Source organism: Littorina saxatilis, linkage group LG7, assembly GCF_037325665.1.
Source record: "Littorina saxatilis isolate snail1 linkage group LG7, US_GU_Lsax_2.0, whole genome shotgun sequence".
Classification (NCBI taxonomy): Eukaryota; Metazoa; Mollusca; class Gastropoda; order Littorinimorpha; family Littorinidae; genus Littorina; species Littorina saxatilis.
In genome coordinates this window covers 7616582-7638400 of record NC_090251.1, presented here as the reverse complement: position 1 = coordinate 7638400, position 21819 = coordinate 7616582, and the positions used below count along the sequence as shown (strand labels likewise).

At 41.9% G+C, this 21819-nt stretch overlaps 1 protein-coding gene across 2 annotated transcripts in view; it reads right to left on the bottom strand.

The window, feature by feature from the left end:
- LOC138970602 (uncharacterized) overlaps positions 1-21819 on the bottom strand; it is a 244468-nt gene that overhangs the window by 118971 nt on the left and 103678 nt on the right. For both annotated transcript variants that reach the window (XM_070343070.1, XM_070343071.1), the window contains exons 12-16: positions 19981-20073; positions 19572-19655; positions 16666-16782; positions 3405-3536; positions 36-110 (exon numbers count right to left, since the gene is read on the bottom strand). In XM_070343070.1, coding sequence (XP_070199171.1) covers positions 36-110; positions 3405-3536; positions 16666-16782; positions 19572-19655; positions 19981-20073 — 501 coding nt within the window. The remainder of the gene's footprint in view (positions 1-35; positions 111-3404; positions 3537-16665; positions 16783-19571; positions 19656-19980; positions 20074-21819) is intronic.

Here is a 21819-nt window from a genome sequence, read left to right as displayed (position 1 = left end):
AACGCAGAACAAGAATAGCAAGTGCCCAGTCTCACTGCATTTTGTCCTTTCGCAGATCAAGCCGGTGCTGCAGACGGTGTCACAATTGCTGTTGATCTTCCCAACTGCATCTGAAAAAGAAGAAAAGCAAATGCTCATATGACTCACCTTTTCTGAATGTAATTTGAATTACATAGAATTTATCTTCTGCAATAACTCCATAGCAGAATTCCATTATACCAGAAGTACTCTACTACCATTACTATCAGTCGACGCGCGGCGTCACATATGCCCTTAGGCCTTTTCTTGGGGATATCCCGAACTAACAAGAAGGGCAAAGCCCATACGACTCACATGCTTTACACATTTTTCCTACCAAAATGCATGTGACCTTGACCCAAGGTCAAGGTCATCCAAGGTCATGCAACACAAAGCTGTTAATTCAAGACATAGGAAGTACAATGGTGCTTATTGGCTCTTTCTACCATGAGATATGGTCACTTTTAGTGGTTCACTACCTTATTTTGGTCACATTTCATAAGGGTCAAAGTGACCTTGACCTTGATCATATGTGACCAAATGTGTCTCATGATGAAAGCATAACATATGCCCCACATAATTTTTAAGTTTGAAACAGTTATCTTCCATAGTTCAGGGTCAAGGTCACTTCAAAATATGTATACAATCCAACTTTGAAGAGCTCCTGTGACCTTGACCTTGAAGCAAGGTAAACCAAACTGGTATCAAAAGATGGGGCTTACTTTGCCCTATATATCATATATAGGTGAGGTATTGAATCTCAAAAACTTCAGAGAAAATGTGAAAAATGTGAACAATAGCTGTTTTTTAGGCAACATTTATGGCCCCTGCGACCTTGACCTTGAAGCAAGGTCAAGATGCTATGTATGTTTTTTGGGGCCTTGTCATCATACACCATCTTGCCAAATTTGGTACTGATAGACTGAATAGTGTCCAAGAAATATCCAACGTTAAAGTTTTCCGGACGGACGGACGGACGGACGGACGGACGTCCGGACGGACGGACGGACGACTCGGGTGAGTACATAGACTCACTTTTGCTTCGCATGTGAGTCAAAAATAGAATACCAGATTCTGGAAAAGCTGTTCAAGAGCACTTACGCATTATATTTGATGTTAGATACACGACTCAAAACCTTTGGAATAAATCAACAAGTCGCGTAAGGCGAAAATACAATATTTAGTCAAGTAGCTGTCGAACTCACAGAATGAAACTGAACGCAACGCAACGCAGCAAGACCGTATACTCGTAGCATCGTCACTCCACCGCCCGTGGCAAAGGCAGTGCACGTGGAATGGACAAGAAGAGCGGGGTATTCGTTGCGCTGAGAAGGATAGCACGCTTTTCTGTACCTCTCTTCGTTTTAACTTTCTGAGCGTGTTTTTAATCCAAACATATCATATCTATATATTTTTGGAATCAGGAACCGACAAGGAATAAGATGAAAGTGTTTTTAAATTGATTTCGGGGAAAAAAATTTGATAATAATTTTTATATATTTAATTTTCAGAGCTTGTTTTTAATCCGAATATAACATATTTATATGTTTTTGGAATCGGCAAGTGATGGAGAATAAGATAAACGTAAATTTGGATCGTTTTATAAATTTTTATTTTTTTTTACAATTTTCAGATTTTTAATGACCAAAGTCATTAATTAATTTTTAAGCCACCAAGCTGAAATGCAATACCGAACCCCGGGCTTCGTCGAAGAGTACTTGACGAAAATTTCAACCAATTTGGTTGAAAAATGAGGGCGTGACAGTGCCGCCTCAACTTTCACGAAAAGCCGGATATGACGTCATCAAAGACATTTATCAAAAAAATGAAAAAAAACGTTCGGGGATTTCATACCCAGGAACTCTCATGTCAAATTTCATAAAGATCGGTCCAGTAGTTTAGTCTGAATCGCTCTACACACACACACACACACACAGACAGACGCACATACACCATACCCTCGTTTCGATTCCCCCTCGATGTTAAAATATTTAGTCAAAACTTGACTAAATATAAAAAGAATAAAATACAAGAATTAATAGAGTTCAGAAAAGAAGAAAAAAAGTTGAAAAATTAAAGAAAAAGTGTTACAAAAGTCTTTCTAATTACAGGACTCGAACTCGAGACCTCCAGCACCGAAGGCAAACGTATTGCCACCTTGCCAACGAGGCACACGATACAAAGGCGTGAAAACTAAAACTTGAACTGCAAACTTAGCTTACACATGCACGGGTTATCACATCGAGCATTTGTCAACTTGCCGGATTCAGAGTTTCCCTGTTCGTATGTATGTTTTGTACGTTTTCTTGATCTCATCATTACATGTAGTCGCGGTGTTATCCATATCGCATACCATTTTCCCAAAAGCCGATGTTACTATTAAAAAAATAGAATGGGTAATTCTGGGGAAATTATCCGCTGGAAGTTCTCAATAGCTAAGCAACTTTTTCATGATTTCGATTTATTACATCATCGAAAACATTTGGAATGAAAAAAAGTACAAGAATAGTTAGTTCAAAAAATTAAACAAACAGAAAAACAAAAACAAAAACTGCTTGCACACGACTTGCCTTTGTTACCCCTGCTCTTCCCTGAACCACCTTGCCCCTTAGAAGACGCCCTTCCTTTTAAGGCCCCAAACCCCGGGGGATTTTTACTACCTATGACCCCCATCCCCCCCCCCCCCCCACCACCCCCGTAAAAAAAAAGCCGTTTCAACAAGACTGAACTGGCACCTTATGAGTGACGTGTCAATTGGCCAAAATGACGCCAAAACAGGCCTTTTACGACTTCTGAGGAGGCTGACACCAGTCAAAGGATTTTGTTCGGGATGACGACGATCTATGGACGGTTTATTATATAAAGGGAAGCAATCGGTTAAAGACGGGCGTCGATAGAGCCAATGAACAGTGATGTAAACTTGTAATATGCATTCACTTGTGCTCTATAGGCATTGAAGAAAATGACATCGTTATAGTTTGTAACACAAACTCGAACATATGAACATGTCTAGATGACATAATAATCCATTAAAGCATTGGAAGTTTCAACGATTAGCTTCACATACGCTCAAGTAACGTGTAACAGTTGGAGGTTGTGTTTTGGAGTAATCAAAGCAATGTAAAATGTCAATCTTCAAAGCTCTTGCATCAACAACGTTGAAAGTTGGTTTCTGCACATTGCCCTTGGTTGGTTTTCATCCCAAACATCACAATTTGCTTATTGGTAAGGTTACTCAGTTGAATCAAACATGTTTCTCTCTCTCTCTCTCTCTCTCTCTCTCTCTCTCTCTCTCTCTCTCTCTCTCTCTCTCTCTCTCTCTCTCTCTCTCTCTCTTTATATATTACTGTGAAGGAACGCTGCAGTACATTAAGTCCAACACTCACGTGCACAGGTAAAGGTGAGCGGAAAGATTTCAAAGCCGTCGTCACACTGACAGATGTTTTCCACACACGAGGCGTGGACCGTGCACACCGTGCTGCCGCTGCAGCTGCCACTAGCATATCCAGCCTCCACCTCTGTGCCAAACAACGTCGCAGGATAGGACCAAGATTACAAAGCTGGTTATCTGGCACGGTGACAACAAAACAACGTGGACAGGATAAGACCAAGATTACAAAGCAGGTTATCTGGCACTCTGCCTACAAAACAACGTGGGAAGGATAAGACCTAGATACCAAAGCTGGTTAACCGGCTCTGTGCCAACAAAACAACGTGCGAAGGAGAAGACCAAGATAACAAGTCAAGTCAAGTCAAGTATTTTATTGTTTTGGGCCCAGAGGGCTTTGAAACAAAGATATAACTTTAACAAAACAAGGTAACAAATCAGACAGTTAATATATGTATACAAATTGAGCGGACAAATACAACAATACTATACAACCAAAATAAATTGGCGAAATACACTTCCATACATACAAACAAAAAGAAAAGAAAAATAGGTTTAACAAAATCAGGTAAGAAATCAGACAGATAATATGTATATGTTACAGGCAATCCGTGAAGTTAGGAAATTCGCGTATTTCCTGATTCATTTAGGAAATTCACGTATTTCCAAAAATAAAACGCAAACAATTACATGGATTTCCTGATCTATAAATACACCCAAACGAAGGGCGCCGAATACTTGTGTAAAATACTTGTTTTCCCCGACACGTGAGACTTTTATTATGCACGAACTGTGAATTATTCACGAATTTCCTGAAAATAAGAGACGATGTGTACACGGACTATGAATTTGTTGTCAATCTGCCAGGAAGTTGAACAAGTGTTCACAAGTTAGTGAAATGTGTTGTGTTTCTTGTGTGACCAAGGCATTCACATAGATCAGTGGAGTGTGGACCTGTACAAAATGGAAGCTCGGGAACATTGTTTAAGGAATTTAAGGGCAGAAAAGGATACCACATACCTGATAACACGGGAAGAATATGGAGACATCATACAGGAAGTGAAAAAAGCGTGAACTATTCAGGTGTGTCAATTGAGGAAGTACAAGGTGTGTCAGTGGACAGTCATTTAGATAAAATATCGGAGACGCGCAAGAGAACTCAGCAAGAAACGACGAACCAAGCGGAGCGAAGGCTAAAGAGAAGCAGGACAAATCCGATGGCAGCAAACAAAAGTGACAGCGTCATGATTCCAATTCCATTGGTGGATCGAGGTAGAGGGGATCTTCGTAACATCATTGCCATTGTCTTGAACAGAAATGAAAATGACATGTACAAGCTTGGGGTTAGAAAGGGTGTACTGAAGGGCAGATACTCCAGGAATCAGATTGACGTCTGTCAAGAACACTTTCTAAGTGAAGGTTCTGTTGATCTCACCAATGCTCTCTCACTCCGCGAAGCAGTTATAAGCGAATCTCTTGGGGGAGGTCAGGGCTTCATCAAGTGCAACTGCGTTGGTGAGAGAGGAATTGGAAGGAAATGTGCAACAAAGAAATGCAAATGTTTCAAACATAAACTAAAATGCAACAGCAGGTGCCAAGGAAGTCTCACGTGTAAAAACAAATGCTGACTCAAGCAGATTTCATTGTGACTGAAACAAGGTGGCACAAGTTTACTTTTATTATGCTAGTTTTTTAATCCCAATATGTTCATATCATCGAGAGTAGTATAATTTTGTGAATAAATGCCTTTGTTTAAACTGTTTCTCCGTGCCATGGAAGTCTCGCGTGTAAAAACAAATGCTGATTCAAGCAGATTTTATTGTGACTGAAACAAGATGGCGCAAGTTTACTTGATGATGATGATTCTTAAAATTTGTTCCCCACAGGAACTAGAGCCTATTAGGGACATGAGGTGTTTATGTGCTAAAAAGTTTACTTTGATTATGCTAATTGTTTTAGTCCAATATGTTCATATGATCGAGAGTAGTACAATTTTTGTGACTAAGTGCATTTTTTAAACTGTTTCCCCGTGCCATGGAATTCTCGAGTGTAAAAACAAATGCTGATTTTACTTTTGTACTGCATTGTTTTAAACTGTTTCACCGTGCCATGGAAGTCTCGCGTGTAAAAACAAATGCTGATTCAAGCAGATTTTATTGTGACTGAAACAAGATGGCGCAAGTTTACTTGATGATGGAATTCTTAAAATGTTTGTCCCACAGGAACTAGAGCCTATTACATGGGGTGTTTATGTGCTAAAAAGTTTACTTTGATTATGCTAATTGTTTTAGTCCAATATGTTCATATGATCGAGAGTAGTACAATTTTGTGAATAAGTGCATTTTATAAACCCCCGTTTTAATAAATAATAATTGAATAAATGTAGCAAAATGAAAGGGACTATTTCTCATTTCTTTACAATTTTCGTGCATCGTTTGGGTGTATTTATAGATTAGAAAATCCATGTAATTGTTGGCGTTTTATTTTAGGAAATACGTGAATTTCCCAACTCTTTTAGGAAATTCATGTATTTCCTTAGCTGTTTAGGAAAAACATGTATTTCCTAAATGAATCAGGAAATACGCAAATTTCCGAACTTCACGGATTGCCTGTAACATCTATATATATATACGACTAGTGTCTGTGTGTCTGTGTGTCTGTGTATCTGTCTGTGTATCTGTCTGTGCGCGATGCACGGCCAAAGTTCTCGATGGATCTGCTTCAAATTTGGTGGGCATATTCAGGTAGACCCGGGACACGACACAACCTGGTCGATATTTCAACACGTGCTCTCAGCGCGCAGCGCGGAACCGATTTTGGTTCCACCTCAGCTATTTTGGTTCCACCTCAGCTACCCGGGCCCCCATACCGACACACCATAGCCGCTACACCACATCACAACGCCAAAGTTCTCGGTGGATCTTTTTCAAATTTGGACACCGTATTCAGCTACACCCCGGACACAATATCATCGATGAGATATTTCAACACGTGCTCTCAGCGCGCAGCGCTGAACTCATTTTCGTTTTTGTGTTCATTTCACCATTATAAGTAACTCTTCCTTATCTTCTCCAGTGTTTGGCGTTTATCTCCCTTCCTTCGTGTGGCTTTCCCGTTCAGTTCTAAGTTACTATTACTATTTTTAGAATGTCACTGCGCTGTCCACTGCGCTGTCCACAACGCTTCCCTTGCACCCGTAAGTTGTTCTTACTGTCAAAGTGAAAAGGTCGAATCAATTTATAGCCACGCGAAAAATACACTCTCACCTATCTCTATATATTTATAGATACAGATATGCATATATATATACGGCTTCTGTGTGTGTGTGGGTGTTTGTGTGTGTGTGGGGGCAAAAACCTGTGTATTGTAGAGTTCTGTTTGTGATGTGGTCTAGCGGCTTTTGTCTGTCTGTATGTTCTGGCATGTGAGAAGCCACAGCAGATAATATAGGGCCAAGAAATAAGCTCTAAAATTCTCAATCCCGTTTGACAGGACTTCGCCTTCAAAGGTGATTGTGGTGAACCGCCACGCTGTCTGTCTCTGTCTCGCGCCGTTCACCCCAAATTCCCGTTTCTGAGTAACTATTTTTAGAATGTCACTGCGCTGTCCAGAACGCTTCCCTTGCACCCGTAAGTTGTTCTTACTGTCAAAGTGAAAAGGTCGAATCAATTTATAGCCACGCGAAAAATACACTCTCACCTATCTCTATATATTTATAGATATAGATATACATATTTATATATATACTGCTTCTCTGTGTGTGTGTTTGTGTGTGTGTGTGTGGGCAAAAACCTGTGGATTGTAGAGTTCTGTTTGTGATGGGGTCTAGCGGCTTTTGTCTGTCTGTATGTTCTGGCATTTGAGAAGCCACAACAGATAATATAGGGCTAAGAAATAAGCTCTAAAATTCTCAATCCCGTTTGACAGGACTTCGCCTGCAGAGGTGATTGTGATGAACCGCCACGCTGTCTGTCTCTGTCTCGCGATTCACCCCGGCGAAGCCGGGTATTCCTCTAGTATACATATATACATACACAGCTGGTTATGGTTCGTTTGCGATACGCCTGAGACCTGTTTTTTCAAAATTATCTCACAATCTACACATATTTTGCAATGTGGATAAGAACATAATAAATAGGTCAAAAGTATACCTAATTTAATGTATATTTACTATAATTCTTACTTTCCTTTGATTAATTAATTATACTTAAAATGAAGCTCCAGGCCTCTACAAACCTGCAGGTCATTTTTGTGTCCAACTGTGCCGTACTACCTTATTCGTGCATCTCGTGCTGACACAATACATGCCACACAAACACCGAAGGTATACAAGGGTTTGCACACCTGAACCAGTAACAATGTTGTCCGAGGTGAACAATATTGTTGTGAATGTGCATAGGATGCTGTAAAGCGGAGCCTGTATATCACTGGAATAACGTTTCAAAAAGAGCTTGCCACGCACTTGGAATTTCAAGAACCATATTATTTAAAGCAGTGACCGATAACAACAAAAGAAATGGATTGCCGTCGAACAAGGAGCAAAAATAATAACACACACACACACACACACACACACACACACACACACACACGCGCGCGCGCGCGCGCGCGTACACAAGCACAAATACTCTCTCTCTCTCTCTCTCTCTCTCTCTCTCTCTCTCTCTCTCTCTCTCTCTCACGATGGAACACTGTATCTATGAGGTAGGAATGCTTCCAGCGTTTAAGACAACCCCTTTAACAACAATTGTTTGATACGGGATAACCCCGACACAGTCCAAGCTGGATAACAAAAACGTAACGCCATGAAATGCACGAGTTTGACCTCCATTTTGCAAAACTTGTCCAGGGGCCCGGACAAGGGCTTACATTTTATTATCTAGTACAAGAAATTATGAAGACCTAATTAATACCAATCTGCCTATACTCTAAGAACGTACAAATCCTATTAGTTATACTTCAAAGGAACATATTTTCTTCTTCTTCTAATATTAAAATGTGTGTAGCTTGCAAGATAAAACCAAAAACCGTGTCTCAGAATGATCGCAAACAAGCAATAACCGGCTCTGTGCCAACAAAACAACGTGGACATGGTATAAGACCAAGATAACACAGACGGTTGACTAGCACTATGCCACCAACACAACGTGGAAAGGGTATAAGACCAAGATAACACAGACGGTTGACTAGCACTATGCCACCAACACAACGTGGAAAGGGTATAAGACCAAGATAACACAGACGGTTGACTAGCACTATGCCACCAACACAACGTGGAAAGGGTATAAGACCAAGATAACACAGACGGTTGACTAGCACTATGCCACCAACACAACGTGGAAAGGGTATAAGACCAAGATAACCCAGACGGTTGACTAGCACTATGCCAACAACACAACGTGGAAAGGGTATACGACCAAGATAACACAGACGATTGACTAGCACTATGCCACCAACACAACGTGGGAAGGGTATACGACCAAGATAACACAGACGGTTGACTAGCACTATGCCACCAACACAACGTGGAAAGGGTATAAGACCAAGATAACACAGACGGTTGACTAGCACTATGCCACCAACACAACGTGGACATGGTATAAGACCAAGATAACACAGACGGTTGACTAGCACTATGCCACCAAAACAACGTGGGAAGGGTATAAGACCAAGATAACACAGACGGTTGACTAGCACTATGCCACCAACACAACGTGGAAAGGGTATAAGACCAAGATAACACAGACGGTTGACTAGCACTATGCCACCAAAACAACGTGGAAAGGGTATAAGACCAAGATAACACAGACGGTTGACTAGCACTATGCCAACAACACAACGTGGAAAGGGTATAAGACCAAGATAACCCAGACGGTTGACTAGCACTATGCCACCAAAACAACGTGGAAAGGGTATAAGACCAAGATAACACAGACGGTTGACTAGCACTATGCCACCAAAACAACGTGGAAAGGGTATAAGACCAAGATAACACAGACGGTTGACTAGCACTATGCCAACAACACAACGTGGAAAGGGTATAAGACCAAGATAACCCAGACGGTTGACTAGCACTATGCCACCAACACAACGTGGAAAGGGTATAAGACCAAGATAACACAGACGGTTGACTAGCACTATGCCACCAACACAACGTGGAAAGGGTATAAGATCAAGATAACACAGACGATTGACTAGCACTATGCCACCAAAACAACGTGGAAAGGGTATAAGACCAAGATAACACAGACGGTTGACTAGCACTATGCCACCAAAACAACGTGGAAAGGGTATAAGACCAAGATAACACAGACGGTTGACTAGCACTATGCCAACAACACAACGTGGAAAGGGTATAAGACCAAGATAACCCAGACGGTTGACTAGCACTATGCCACCAAAACAACGTGGAAAGGGTATAAGACCAAGATAACACAGACGGTTGACTAGCACTATGCCACCAACACAACGTGGAAAGGGTATAAGACCAAGATAACACAGACGGTTGACTAGCACTATGCCACCAAAACAACGTGGAAAGGGTATAAGATCAAGATAACACAGACGATTGACTAGCACTATGCCACCAAAACAACGTGGAAAGGGTATAAGACCAAGATAACACAGACGGTTGACTAGCACTATGCCACCAAAACAACGTGGAAAGGGTATAAGACCAAGATAACACAGACGGTTGACTAGCACTATGCCACCAACACAACGTGGGAAGGGTATAAGACCAAGATAACACAGACGGTTGACTAGCACTATGCCACCAAAACAACGTGGAAAGGGTATAAGACCAAGATAACACAGACGGTTGACTAGCACTATGCCAACAACACAACGTGGAAAGGGTATAAGACCAAGATAACCCAGACGGTTGACTAGCACTATGCCACCAACACAACGTGGAAAGGGTATAAGACCAAGATAACCCAGACGGTTGACTAGCACTATGCCACCAACACAACGTGGACATGGTATAAGACCAAGATAACACAGACGGTTGACTAGCACTATGCCACCAAAACAACGTGGGAAGGGTATAAGACCAAGATAACACAGACGGTTGACTAGCACTATGCCAACAACACAACGTGGAAAGGGTATAAGACCAAGATAACACAGACGGTTGACTAGCACTATGCCACCAACACAACGTGGAAAGGGTATAAGACCAAGATAACACAGACGGTTGACTAGCACTATGCCAACAACACAACGTGGAAAGGGTATAAGACCAAGATAACCCAGACGGTTGACTAGCACTATGCCAACAACACAACGTGGAAAGGGTATAAGACCAAGATAACCCAGACGGTTGACTAGCACTATGCCACCAACACAACGTGGAAAGGGTATAAGACCAAGATAACCCAAACGGTTGACTAGCACTATGCCACCAAAACAACGTGGAAAGGGTATACGACCAAGATAACACAGACGGTTGACTAGCACTATGCCACCAAAACAACGTGGAAAGGGTATAAGACCAAGATAACACAGACGGTTGACTAGCACTATGCCAACAACACAACGTGGAAAGGGTATAAGACCAAGATAACACAGACGGTTGACTAGCACTATGCCAACAACACAACGTGGAAAGGGTATAAGACCAAGATAACACAGACGGTTGACTAGCACTATGCCACCAACACAACGTGGAAAGGGTATAAGACCAAGATAACACAGACGGTTGACTAGCACTATGCCACCAACACAACGTGGAAAGGGTATAAGACCAAGATAACCCAGACGGTTGACTAGCACTATGCCAACAACACAACGTGGAAAGGGTATAAGACCAAGATAACCCAGACGGTTGACTAGCACTATGCCAACAACACAACGTGGAAAGGGTATAAGACCAAGATAACACAGACGGTTGACTAGCACTATGCCAACAACACAACGTGGAAAGGGTATAAGACCAAGATAACCCAGACGGTTGACTAGCACTATGCCACCAAAACAACGTGGAAAGGGTATAAGACCAAGATAACACAGACGGTTGACTAGCACTATGCCAACAACACAACGTGGAAAGGGTATAAGACCAAGATAACCCAGACGGTTGACTAGCACTATGCCACCAAAACAACGTGGAAAGGGTATAAGACCAAGATAACCCAGACGGTTGACTAGCACTATGCCACCAAAACAACGTGGAAAGGGTATACGACCAAGATAACACAGACGGTTGACTAGCACTATGCCACCAAAACAACGTGGAAAGGGTATAAGACCAAGATAACACAGACGGTTGACTAGCACTATGCCACCAAAACAACGTGGAAAGGGTATACGACCAAGATAACACAGACGGTTGACTAGCACTATGCCACCAAAACAAAGTGGAAAGCACAGACGGTTGACTAGCACTATGCCACCAACACAACGTGGAAAGGGTATAAGACCAAGATAACACAGACGATTGACTAGCACTATGCCACCAACACAACGTGGAAAGGGTATAAGACCAAGATAACACAGACGGTTGACTAGCACTATGTCAACAAATAACGTCGAAAGGATACGGCCAAGATAAGAAAGCTTGTAAAGCCAGTTAATTTTTTGTCCAAGCAGTAAAAGAAGAGCAGTGTGGACATTCAACATGCTGTCCATGGCAGAACCTCATTATATCATCAACACACAGCATAAACAGACACTGGCTCTCCTGGACTCATTCCCCAACACTCTCTGTATCTATGACTAGAGGAATACCCGGTATCTATGACTAGAGGAATACCCGGTATCTATGACAAGATGAATACCCGGTATCTATGACTAGAGGAATACCCGGTATCTATGACAAGAGGAATACCCGGTATCTATGACTAGAGGAATACCCGGTATCTATGACTAGAGGAATACCCGGTATCTATGACTAGAGGAATACCCGGTATCTATGACTAGAGGAATACCCGGTATCTATGACTAGAGGAATACCCGGCTTCGCCGGGTGAATCGCGAGACAGAGACAGACAGCGTGGCGGTTCGCCGTCCTAGAGCACGTGTGAACATTTTCATCCACCAGTTTGTGCCCACTCAAAGGAAGGCAAGAACATAATATAGACAGACAAAAGCCGCCAGACCCCATCACAAACAGAACTCTACAATCCACAGGTGTTTCCTCCACACACACACACACACACACACACACACACACACACACACACACACACACACACACACACACACACACACACACACAGAAGCCGTATATAGCTATCTATATATCTATACGACTAGTGTCTGTGTGTCTGTCGGTCTGTCTGTGCGCGATGCACGGCCAAAGTTCTCGATGGATCTGCTTCAAATTTGGTGGGGTTATTCAGAGAGACTCCGGACACAACCTCATCGATGAGATATTTCAACACGTGCTCTCAGCGCGCTGCGCTGAACCGATTTTGGTTCCACCTGAGCTACCCGGGCCTCCATTACGACACACCAAAGCCAAAGTTCTCGGTGGATCTTTTTCAAATTTGGACACCGTATTCAGCTACACCCCGGACACAATATCATCGATGAGATATTTGAACACGTGCTCTCAGCGCGCAGCGCTGAACCGATTTTGGTTTTTCTGTTCATTTCACCATTCCCAGTAACTCTTCCTTATCTTCTCCAGTGTTTTGCGTTTATCTCCCTTCCTTCGTGTGGCTTCAATCCATATTCCCGTTTCTACGTTACTATTTTTAGAATGTCACTGCGCTGTCCAGAACGCTTCCCTTGCACCCGTAAGTTGTTCTTACTGTCAAAGTGAAAAGGTCGAATCAATTTATAGCCACGCGAAAAATACACTGTCACCTATCTCTATATATTTATAGATATACATATACATATATATACGGCTTCTCTGTGTGTGTGTGTGTGTTTGTGTGTGTGTGGGCAACACCTGTGGATTGTAGAGTTCTGTTTGTGATGGGGTCTAGCGGCTTTTGTCTGTCTGTATGTTCTGGCATTTGAGAAGCCACAACAGATAATATAGGGCTAAGAAATAAGCTCTAAAATTCTCAATCCCGTTTGACAGGACTTCGCCTTCAAAGGTGATTGTGGTGAACCGCCACGCTTTCTGTCTCTGTCTCGCGATTCACCCTCTATAAATATATAGAGATAGATGACAGTGGATGTTTCGATAAATAGATTCGACCTTTGCACTTGTACAGTGAGGAAAACTTACGGGTACATGCAAGGAAAGCCCACAACGTCTAAGGCGAACAACTCTGCAGAGTCTGCTGTAAAGGGCGACGCTAGTCTCCCTGTCACACTCGACCCCCTTTGAATGAACTTTGTACCCAAAAGATCCGAAACATGGACCCGCCAGGGTGGTGGAATGGGACAGCACGAACATGATTCAGTGGCCTGAATATTTCATGTCGAGTCCCATCCCTGTCGACGGCGTCAAATGTAACCGAGTGCCGAAACACAACAATCACCTTTGAAGGCGAAGTCCTCTCAAAGAGGATTGAGAATTTTAGAGCTTTTTTCAAAGCCCTATATTAACTGTTATGGCTTCTCAAAGGCCAGAACATACACACAGACAAAAGCCCACCAGACCCCATCACAAACAGAACTGTACAATCCACAGGTGTTGCCTCCACACACACACACACACACACACACACACACACACACACACACACACACACACACACACACACGTCTTTGTATTGAATGCAATGTCATAGAAGATGAAATACATTTTCTAGATAAATGCAATAAATATGTTAAATTAAGGGATGAATTTAAAGAAGATGCTTCACATATCAATATGAAATATGCTAACAAAAATCCAAGTAACTTATTTTTAGAAGACGAAGTTCAAGTTCGTCTTGGCAAATTTGTTACGGATTGTTTTAGCATTGTATAATGCATTATTTGTTGTTTGTTGTGTCAATAACTTTACTGGTTCATGACAATAAACATTATTCTATTCTATTCTATTCTATTCACACACACACATAGAGAAGCCGTATATATATATGTATATCTATAAATATATAGAGATAGATGACAGTGTATTTTTCGCGTGGCTATTTTCTTTCTTTCTTTATTTGGTGTTTAACGTCGTTTTCAACCGTTCAAGGTTATATCGCGACGGAGGGAAGGGGGGTGATGGAATAGAGCCACTTGTCAATTGTTTCTTGTTCGCAAAAGCACTAATCAAAAATTTAATAAATTGATTCGACCGTTGCACTTTTACAGTGAGAACAACTTACGGGTGCAAAGAAAGCGTTCTGGACAGTGCAGTGACATTCTAAAAATAGTAACGTAGTAACGGGAATATGGATTGACGCTAAAAATAGTAACGTAGTAACGGGAATATGGATTGACGCCACACGAAGGAAGGGAGGTAAACGCTGAAAACACTGGAGAAGATAAGGAAGAGTTACTGGTAGTGGATCCAGACAAACAAAAACAAAAATCGGTTCAGCGCTGCGCGCTGAGAGCACGTGTTGAAATATCTCATCATCCAGGTTCTGTCCGGAATATGGCCACCAAATGTGAAACGGATCCATCGAGAACTTTGGCCGTGCATCGCGCACAGACACACAGACAGACACAAGCCGTATCTATCTATCTATCTATCTATCTTCTATCTATCTATCTATCTTCTATACATATAATAAAAGAGAGTGTCTGTCTGTCTGTGGTCGCCATACCTCTGAGATGGCAAGAGGCAGGAACAAGATAGTGTGCACGTACACTCCCTAGGTGCCGCAGATGTGCACCTGGGTTTTAGTTTCTTGATTCATTGTTTCCTTTCTCAGATTATGGAACTCCCATTTATTGAATACAGCCTATATGGTGCAAGACCAGTTCAGTGCCTCTACCTGTAGCAAGCACATCATGCCAGTGATATTAGAGACTCGCTGTTGCTCCTATGAGGGGAAGAAATGAAGAATGAAAAATTAACTGGACAGTTCCGGAAATTTCTAGAAGGTAAGGGAGATAACTCTTTTTTGTCTGTGGTCGCCATACCTCTGAGATGGCAAGAGGCAGGAACAAGATAGTGTGCACGTACACTCCCTAGGTGCCGCAGATGTGCACCTGGGTTTTAATTTCTTTATTCATTGTTTCCTTTCTCAGATTATGGACCTCCCATTTATTGAATAAGCCTATATGGTACAAGATCAGTTCAGTGCCTACTGTTCACCTGTAGCAAGCACATCATGCCAGTGATATTAGAGACTCGCTATAATTGCTCCTATGAGGGGAAGAAATGAAGAATGAAAAATTAACTGGACAGTTCCGGAAATTTCTAGAAGGTAAGGGAGATAACTCTTTTTTTGTATCCAAACAAAGGAGGTAAAGCTAATCATAATGGGATAGCGAGCGTCTTAAATTGCAACAGGGCTCCGCTTACTCCCGGGCGAAGAGAAAGAGAGTGTCTGTCTGTCTGTGTGTGTGTGTGTCTGTCTGTGGTCGCCATACCTCTGAGATGGCAAGAGGCAGGAACAAGATAGTGTGCACGTACACTCCCTAGGTGCCGCAGATGTGCACCTGGGTTTTAGTTTCTTGATTCATTGTTTCCTTTCTCAGATTATGGACCTCCCATTTATTGAATACAGCCTATATGGTACAAGACCAGTTCAGTGCCTACTGTTCACCTGTAGCAAGCACATCATGCCAGTGATATTAGAGACTCGCTATTGCTCCTATGAGGGGAAGAAATGAAGAAAGAAAAATTAACTGGACAGTTCCGGAAATTTCTAGAAGGTAAGGGAGATAACTCTTTTTTGTCTGCGAGCGTCTTAAATTGCTACAGGGCTCCGCTTACTCCCGGGCGAAGCCGGGCTTAACTGCTAGTATATATATATATAGATGTTCGGTAAGCAGCACACTAAAGTTAGGAGTACGGGAGACAACTCCATCTGACTAAGTCTTACGTCTGCTTTTGCTTTTAATTCGAGACATTTTAACAAAATCAACAAAAGCTGAACACGTTTGAAACTAAATTGATTGACAAAAATACAAATGTTCTGTGTATATAAGTGGTGTGTGTGTGTGTGTGTGTGTGTGTGCGTGTGTGTGCAGATGATTTTGGAGCCATTCAATGAAATGTGTTTTGGACAAAATTAGTATGTCCTATTGACATTTCTGAAGACCTCAGGATTTTTGTTCTATAGGTATGAATGTGTAGCAACATCCCTGGCAGGGATGCTAGAGAATTAAAGTGTCCCGTGCTTTGTGTTTTATTCAATCCAAACCGCACAAGAAAGTGAAGTGTCGTGTTTGGAGACAATGCATACCACAAAAGGTGTCGTTGGGTCGGGAGATGGTGGTGTTACATTGACAGCTGAAACTCCTACACATCGCGCCAGCCACACACGCTTCGGGATCTAAACACGTTATTCCTCGCTTCAACCCTGAAAACACACACACACAGACGCACACACACACACACACACACACACACACACACACCCACACACATAGGAGTATAGCTGAAATGGCAAATATAAGTGAAAGGGGGAGAAAAAAACAGTATCAAAATTCGTATGGGAAGATCTGCTTTTTACATTTTGTTCTTTGTTATTGCTCTACATGCCGACCGGCACAGTGGGCAATAAGTAAGTACAGTTTTTATATTTAGTTAAATCCGTTGGTGTCATACTGGTATTGCTCTACATGCCGACCGGCACAGTGGGCAATAAGTAAGTACAGTTTTTATATTTAGTTAAATCCGTTCGTGTCATACTGGTATTGCTCTACATGCCGACCGGCACAGTGGGCAATAAGTAAGTACAGTTTTTATATTTAGTTAAATCCGTTGGTGTCATACTGTTATTGCTCTACATGCCGACCGGCACAGTGGGCAATAAGTAAGTACAGTTTTTATATTTAGTTAAATCCGTTGGTGTCATACTGGTATTGCTCTACATGCCGACCGGCACAGTGGGCAATAAGTAAGTACAGTTTTTATATTTAGTTAAAACCGTTCGTGTCATACTGGTATTGCTCTACATGCCGACCGGCACAGTGGGCAATAAGTAAGTACAGTTTTTATATTTAGTTAAAACCGTTGGTGTCATAATGTTATTGCTCTACATGCCGACCGGCACAGTGGGCAATAGGTAAGTACAGTTTTTATATTTAGTTAAAACCGTTAGTGTCATACTGGTATTGCTCTACATGCCGACCGGCACAGTGGGCAATAAGTAAGTACAGTTTTTATATTTAGTTAAAACCGTTCGTGTCATACTGGTATTGCTCTACATGCCGACCGGCACAGTGGGCAATAAGTAAGTACAGTTTTTATATTTAGTTAAAACCGTTCGTGTCATACTGGTATTGCTCTACATGCCGACCGGCACAGTGGGCAATAAGTAAGTACAGTTTTTATATTTAGTTAAAACCGTTGGTGTCATAATGTTATTGCTCTACATGCCGACCGGCACAGTGGGCAATAAGTAAGTACAGTTTTTATATTTAGTTAAATCCGTTGGTGTCATACTGTTATTGCTCTACATGCCGACCGGCACAGTGGGCAATAAGTAAGTACAGTTTTTATATTTAGTTAAAACCGTTGGTGTCATAATGTTATTGCTCTACATGCCGACCGGCACTGTGGGCAATAAGTGAGTAAAGTTTTTATATTTAGTTAAAACCGTTGGTGTCATACTGTTATTGCTCAAATAAAATAAACCCATTTGTGAGCAGCATGAAGGCAGGTCTTCAACTAAGCACATGTTTCTGACCGAAACACTTGGTGACTTTGTTGACAGATTCTCCAATGCATGCAATGGGCGTTGTGAGGAACGGCCAGTTTGCTGATTCAGTGCAAAACAGTGGAAAGACTGCGTTTATTGGAGTGGTCGAAGTGTTATTGCCTTTGTAAGAACAAGATTTTACACGGAATGTATTTCATGTACAGAAGCATTAAATCATTGCATATACTATCGTCTGTCGACCTGTGACAAAAGGACACATGACCAGATATGCGATGACTTCATCTACGTTGATGACAACGGAACCGCGTGTTGTATGTTGTTGTTGTATCCTCTATCGGTATACTTCCTTAGCAATAAGGCCCGGTCGCCAAAATAGGGTTGTGTGAGACTATCCAATCACAAACCCGAATCCTTACACGTTTCTGAAAGAACTACAATGTTCTCAGATGATTCACAGCATCAGTTTTTGGTTTTTGTCTGTTGCATGTCTTGTTTGTCCACTTTAGGCCTGTAAGGTCGACGTTTTGATGATTGTTCATTTTTATCCTGAATCACGGGGTGTTGCAGGTAGCTCTGTTTTCTCCTTGGGGATGAAGCTACCAGGGGAAGGGATTGTGTTGGAGGTGCGGGTAGAGGGGTAGCCCTTCCGGTGCTCCCCCTTGGACCTCCCTAGTCTAGGACCCTGGGTCTTCGCGAGGTGGCCATTGTGGCGTAATCCCTCCGGACTAGCATAACGTTTCCCTATCCCAAGACCGACCGTGCGTGGTCTATGACCACATCCTCTACGAGGTGACCCTATCAACTAGGCAGCGCAAGCCCCTAGGCGAAACACGGCGGATCTAGGGGAGAGAACCTCGATAAAAAATTTGAGCTGCCATGAAGACGGAGCATGTTGGCTGAGGACAGCGGGCAGACCTCCTGTGCCGACACCCATCTACAGGAGAAAACCAGGCATGCACGCATCAAACCCAACATGGCCATACAAACGGATATCCTGAATTAAATTTCAAATTAATGTATCTTTCGTTCTTTTTTTCCGGTTTTTTGTGGGGGGGGAGTCAAACAGTCAATCTATTTCGGATTAACCTCAAAACAAAATTCAAAAGGTAATATCCCGTTTTTTTCTTGTATCGATTTGTTTGTATTGCTGAGAGGAACATGTGCACAAATATTTCAAATAAAAATGACATGAATTTAAATACACTCGTAACTCTGTATAAGATTGAAAGCGATTAGTGTGTGGGGACAACTTTGTGCCAGCCCAAATATCCATAGGCATGAAGATTGCACTATATTTTAAGAGTACGACAGTCTTTATGGACAGGTGATTCATATAGTAAAAACCGTTGGGGGATTGTTTGAAGTGGTCTCAAGTCAAGGGGCAGGGGGTCTTTACAGACAGGTGGTCTCCAGGGCAGGTTCCACTGTACTAAGTTTGTACTACGTTAGTACTATGTTTGTAGCAATTAAAGACATATACTCACTGCACCGTGACAGAGCATCGCAGGTGTAGTTTTCACTCCGGGAACAGTCGTTGACAGTCTGGCACGGGCCTCCTGGCACAATTTCTGAAGCCACAGTAACATTGCAGTAACTGTTTCGATCAGTGATAGCAGTCAAAGCGCAAGGTACTCTGCGGCAATAACGGTAAAACTTCATGTATAGGTATATATTTGTAATTTTGTTTATGACTGCTCATTCATAAACTGCTGTGTAACACAAAGGAATGTTCAAAATGTGACAAATCTAAGTATTTGACAGCCAACAGAAAGCACGTGTTTGACCCAGGTATAAGCCAGACAGCAAAACAAAAAGGAAAGTATTTGACCCTGGTACAGGTTGTCAACTAATTATTTATTATTGCTAAAACTAATCGAAACCCTATATACTCACTGCATCGATGATTGGCCGACCGGTCGCATTCTGTGTCCCTCTGACACTTGTCTCCCGCGGTTGGAGCTGAACAATTCGAATGTAACTTCAGCTCTGCAAAATGTAAACGCTCTTGCATTTTCTTTTATTCCCGAACCACAAAGCAAAGGGTTCTAGGTACAAAGCATTATATTATCTTGATAAACATACCGGCAGCCAGTTGCCAAGGGTTCTAGGTACAAAGCATTATATTATCTTGATAAACATACCGGCAGCCAGTTGCTAAGGGTTCTAGGTACAAAGCATTATATTATCTTGATAAACATACCGGCAGCCAGTTGCCAAGGGTTCTAGGTACAAAGCATTATATTATCTTGATAAACATACCGGCAGCCAGTTGCTAAGGGGAGGCGGGAAGGAGGCATATCACTAATGCGCAGGTGTCAACAAGTGCTATGAACGTACAACAAGAAAAGCACATGCTTTATAAGACTCCCCTTCATCATGTCCTATTACGGTCACTTAGTTACAGTGAAACACTCACCCCCCCCCCCCACCCCCCACCCCCCCACCCCAAAACCATCAAACAAAGACTTGCGATCCTTTTCTTTTGAAACAACCACCCCCACCCCCCACCCCCCTCCCCGGTAGAAAACTCCCTCCCTTTTAAGAGACCCTCGGAGTTTTGCAGGTCTTAACAAGTCGCGTAAGGCGAAAATACAATATTTAGTCAAGTAGCTGTCGAACTCACAGAATGAAACTGAACGCAATGCAACGCAGCAAGACCGTATACTCGTAGTCCACCGCTCACGGCATAGGCAGTGAAATTGACAAGAAGAGCGGGGTAGTAGTTGCGCTAAGAAGGATAGCACGCTTTTCTGTACCTCTCTTTGTTTTAACTTTCTGAGCGTGTTTTTAATCCAAACATATCATATCTATATGTTTTTGGAATCAGGAACCGACAAGGAATAAGATGAAAGTGTTTTTAAATTGATTTGGACAATTTAATTTTGATAATAATTTTTATATATTTAATTTTCAGAGCTTGTTTTTAATCCGAATATAACATATTTATATGTTTTTGGAATCAGCAAATGATGGAGAATAAGATAAACGTAAATTTGGATCGTTTTATACATTTTTATTTTTTTTTACAATTTTCAGATTTTTAATGACCAAAGTCATCAATTAATTTTTAAGCCACCAAGCTGAAATGCAATACCGAACCCCGGGCTTCGTCGAAGATTACTTGACCAAAATTTCAACCAATTTGGTTGAAAAATGAGGGCGTGACAGTGCCGCCTCAACTTTCACGAAAAGCCGGATATGACGTCATCAAAGACATTTATCAAAAAAATGAAAAAAACGTTCGGGGATTTCATACCCAGGAACTCTCATGTCAAATTTCATAAAGATCGGTCTAGTAGTTTAGTCTGAATCGCTCTACACACATCTATACACACACACACGCACATACACCATACCCTCGTTTCGATTCCCCCTCGATGTTAAAATATTTAGTCAAAACTTGACTAAATATAACAAGTCGCGTAAGGCGAAAATACGATATTTAGTCAAGTAGCTGTCGAACTCACAGAATGAAACTGAACGCAATGCAACGCAGCAAGACCGTATACTCGTAGTCCACCGCTCACGGCATAGGCAGTGAAATTGACAAGAAGAGCGGGGTAGTAGTTGCGCTAAGAAGGATAGCACGCTTTTCTGTACCTCTCTTTGTTTTAACTTTCTGAGCGTGTTTTTAATCCAAACATATCATATCTATATGTTTTTGGAATCAGGAACCGACAAGGAATAAGATGAAAGTGTTTTTAAATTGATTTGGACAATTTAATTTTGATA